Source organism: Loxodonta africana, unplaced genomic scaffold, assembly GCF_030014295.1.
Source record: "Loxodonta africana isolate mLoxAfr1 unplaced genomic scaffold, mLoxAfr1.hap2 scaffold_85, whole genome shotgun sequence".
In the NCBI taxonomy this organism is placed as follows: Eukaryota; Metazoa; Chordata; class Mammalia; order Proboscidea; family Elephantidae; genus Loxodonta; species Loxodonta africana.
In genome coordinates, this window is record NW_026975592.1 from 39756 (window position 1) to 43511 (window position 3756).

Here is a 3756-nt window from a genome sequence, read left to right on the forward strand (position 1 = left end):
ACTTAAAACAATACCTCATTTCTGAAGACATATTTCTAATCTCCCTAAATGGATTTGAACTGTTCCTTGCCTCAAGCCTTTTAAGATATTTCTTATAGTCTGACGTTTACAATAGCCCCTTTATTGCTCCAGCGTTACCACCAAATTACGCATCCCTTGTTTTGAAGGTAAAGCCTATGTCTTATCTTTATTGCCATTTGTAGATATGTCATCAAAAAATGTGCGTTTGCTTAGAACCTACTATACTCCAAGGACCTTATAAGAAAGAGGGATGGAATTAATGTTTATTCGGATTTTGCAAGGTGCCTTTCATGGTATCTATATTATCTTTAGGTCTTCATTATCAGATTATGACCCAGTTCCTGTTATCACAGTTGCATAGATTTAAAAATTAAAATTAGAGGTGGTGATTTTTTTTCCTGCAATGAGGAGACAAAGCCAAGATTAGTCTCTTTGAACCAAAATTCCATATCCTTACCATTGTACAGTATTAAAGATTAATTTTAAAGGTATCTTTTAAAATAATCTTTTTGGAAGTACTGTGTTTATAAATTGGCGACAAATTCTACTAAAATAATATGTTTAATGAGAAAAGACTTTAGCATCCATTATCTTGCTGACTGTATTCTTGACATCCTTATTCCTCAGACTGTAGATCAAGGGATTTAACATGGGGACCACCACTGTGTAAAACACAGAGGCTATTTTGATGGTGTGCCTGGAGTTTTTGGAGTTGGGTACACAGTAGAGGAACAGGATGGTGCCATGGAAGATAGTGATGGCAGTCAGATGAGAGGCACAGGTAGAGAATGCCTCATGACGACCACTGGCTGAACTCATTTTCAAGATGGTGACAACAATGGACACATAAGATGTGAGAATGATGAGTAATGTACTCACCACATTAAAAGTAGCAAAGATAAAAAGCAACAACTCACTGAGGTAAGTATTAGAGCAAGAAAGGGAAAGAAGTGAGGAGAACTCACAGAAGAAGTGATTGATTGTGTTGGCACCATGAAAAGATAATTTCAAAGCAGAGCATGTGAGCATCAAGGAACACCCTACTCCCCATGCATATGATCCCACCACCAGCATAGCACAGAGTCTCTGGGACATGGCATCTGTGTAGAGCAGAGGGTTGCAAATGGCCACAAAGCGGTCATAGGCCATTAGAGCTAATAGAAGGGATTCAGTCACCACAAAGGTACAAAAGAGAAAGTATTGTACTACGCATTCTAAAAACGAAATGGTTCTGTCTTCTACAACTAGGTTCACCAGCATCTTGGGAGCAATGATAGAGGAATAGCAGAAATCCACAAATGAGAGGTGGCTGAGGAAAAAGTACATGGGGGTGTGCAGTTTGGGGTTAATTTTGATGATTACAATCATCCCAAGATTCCCTACAACAGTGAGACTGTAGATGGCCAGAAATACCACGAAGAGGGGAACCTGCAGTTCTGGGCAATCTGAGAAGCCCAAAAGAGTGAACATGGCCCCACTTTTATTTCTCTCTGAAAATGACATGGCTTCTGTTTGTTAAAATCTGAATCAATCCTGGAAATTAAAAAAAAAAAAAAATTAAACATAGTTAGGATGTAGGATGCTTAGTTAACTATCCTTCCCTGAGACTGGAAAAGATATTTCTTTCAGAATCTATGTGTTTATTAATTGAGAAATGCTAAACTTCCAAAATTTTAAAACATGATAACTTTTTAAAAAGTTTTTCTTAAGGAAAACCAATAAAGCCATTGATTTGAACTTTAAGTTCTCAAGTCTAATTTTTAGTATTTTCAAATATATGAAATATGAGGTTTCGAGATTACATAAAAACCCATTGCCATTCAGTCGATTCCAACTCACAATGACCCTATAGGATAGAGGTGAACTGCCCTACAGGTTTTCCAAGGAGTGGCTGGTGGATTCAAACTGTCAGCCTTTTAATTAACAGCCAAGCTCTTAGCCACTATGCCACAAGGGCTCCAGAGATTACATGGTAATTTGTAATCCTAATTAAGGCTTGAAAGTTAGATAGATTGATGATAGATAGACGATAGAGAGAGAGAGAGAGATTGTAGATGATGATGATGATGCATAGATAGATAGATAGATGATAGTTAGATGATAGATGATAGATGATAGATGATAGATAGATAGATAGATAGATAGATGGATAGATAGATGGATGATAGAGAGAGAGAGAGATCCTTTCAGTAAAGATTCTGCCTAATCAATGATTATTCCGTTCTGCTTAAATACTTGTTGATTCTACCTTGACAACTGCTCCAAAAAATTTACAGAAGAAAATACACATTCCCAAAACTGTCAGGGCACATCTATTCCCCAACCCCAGGTCCTCATCCAGGGCACTATTATTGAAGAGTCAAGTCCTCTATGCATGGCTCTATGCATAAAGGGTGCACATCCTGTTCCTTGCATGATCAGATATGCACCCTTTGCCCTGACTCTATATTCCTCATGAACTGTCTGCATCTAAAGTTTGCATTTTCCCCCTTAGTTGTTTTCTAGATACCCTATATTGAAGTTAATATCATTATGTCTTTCAAATTTTAAAACAAACCTGCTAACGGCAAAGAGAAGGCTTCTCCTGCATCTGGGAAACTTGGATGGGAGTGAAGTATATGCAATGTTAAACATCTGTAGTCACAACCTTGGGTCGTGAACCCTAGAGACTATATGTTGCCCCATTCTCAAGAGGACAATAACTAAGCAATTAAAATTAAGTACTTTTATCCGCTGTACTGCAAAGCCTGGAGGAAAATTACGGTATCATTAGGGAAATTTTATAAGAAACATTTATATTTCAAAGTCATCTTCCCGAGTCTCCTGGACATTGCCATACTCTCCCATAATTATCAGGTATATGTATCAATGCCAAAAAAAAAAAAACGAACCAAACCCACTGCCATCGAGTTGATTCTGACTCATAGTGACCCTATATCAATAGGAGACACATTATTAAATATGAATTGACTGAATGCTGTGTGCTGTTCTAACAGGTGAGAAACAATGTCTTAAGTGCAGTTTTCATTTGTGCTTCTATTATTATGAGTCCAACTGAACAACTCTTGGTATATTTTAGAGCTATTTGTATTTCTTTAATGTGGACTCTTTAATCATATCTTATGTCCATTTTTCTATAGGACTAATATTCTTTTTCTACTCAACTCTTACAGAAGCGGTGATTTCTCATTTTTTCTTTTGTCATGTTAATTTTTTCTCTCTTGTTTTTGATATTAAGTTTCTGTATATTCATGTAAACTAAATTTGAAACTTTATCTTCATCACCTACTTTGATGTGTGGAGTAAGAAAGTGATCCAATTCCATTTTTCCTCAAATGGCTAAGGAAAGATCCCCTATATGGCTCTTGAACTTCTCTTTGTCAAAATATAACACTATTTTAATAATAGACACTTTATAATTTATTTTCCACTTTTTAGGATTAAGCTTCCTACTCTAGTTTGTTTTTTTCAGTCTTTTTTTGTCCTGAATAACCGTGAGTTTTTATTTATTCATATGAATATTAGAACAGAAAATTTAAAGTGTAATTCCTCAAAATTCCCACATGAATTTTGTATTACTTTCATCCTTGCCCTAATAAATGTAAATTAGTCTAAACAAATCTTAGAAATATTTCCAGACCTGATACTACCAGTAACAAAACTTCTAAGTAAATAACATCCAGGCATTATCTAGGAATATTGAAGTGGCCCCTGCGAATGTCCTTTCTGAAGGGT

At 36.0% G+C, this 3756-nt stretch overlaps 1 protein-coding gene across 1 annotated transcript; it reads right to left on the bottom strand.

The window, feature by feature from the left end:
- Positions 1-240: 240 nt before the first annotated feature.
- LOC135230177 (olfactory receptor 5D18-like) lies at positions 241-1649 on the bottom strand. The gene has a single exon (XM_064279139.1). The coding sequence runs from the start codon at positions 1522-1524 to the stop codon at positions 583-585; it is 942 nt and encodes a 313-aa protein (XP_064135209.1). The 5' UTR covers positions 1525-1649; the 3' UTR covers positions 241-582.
- Between the last annotated feature and the right edge of the window lie 2107 nt (positions 1650-3756).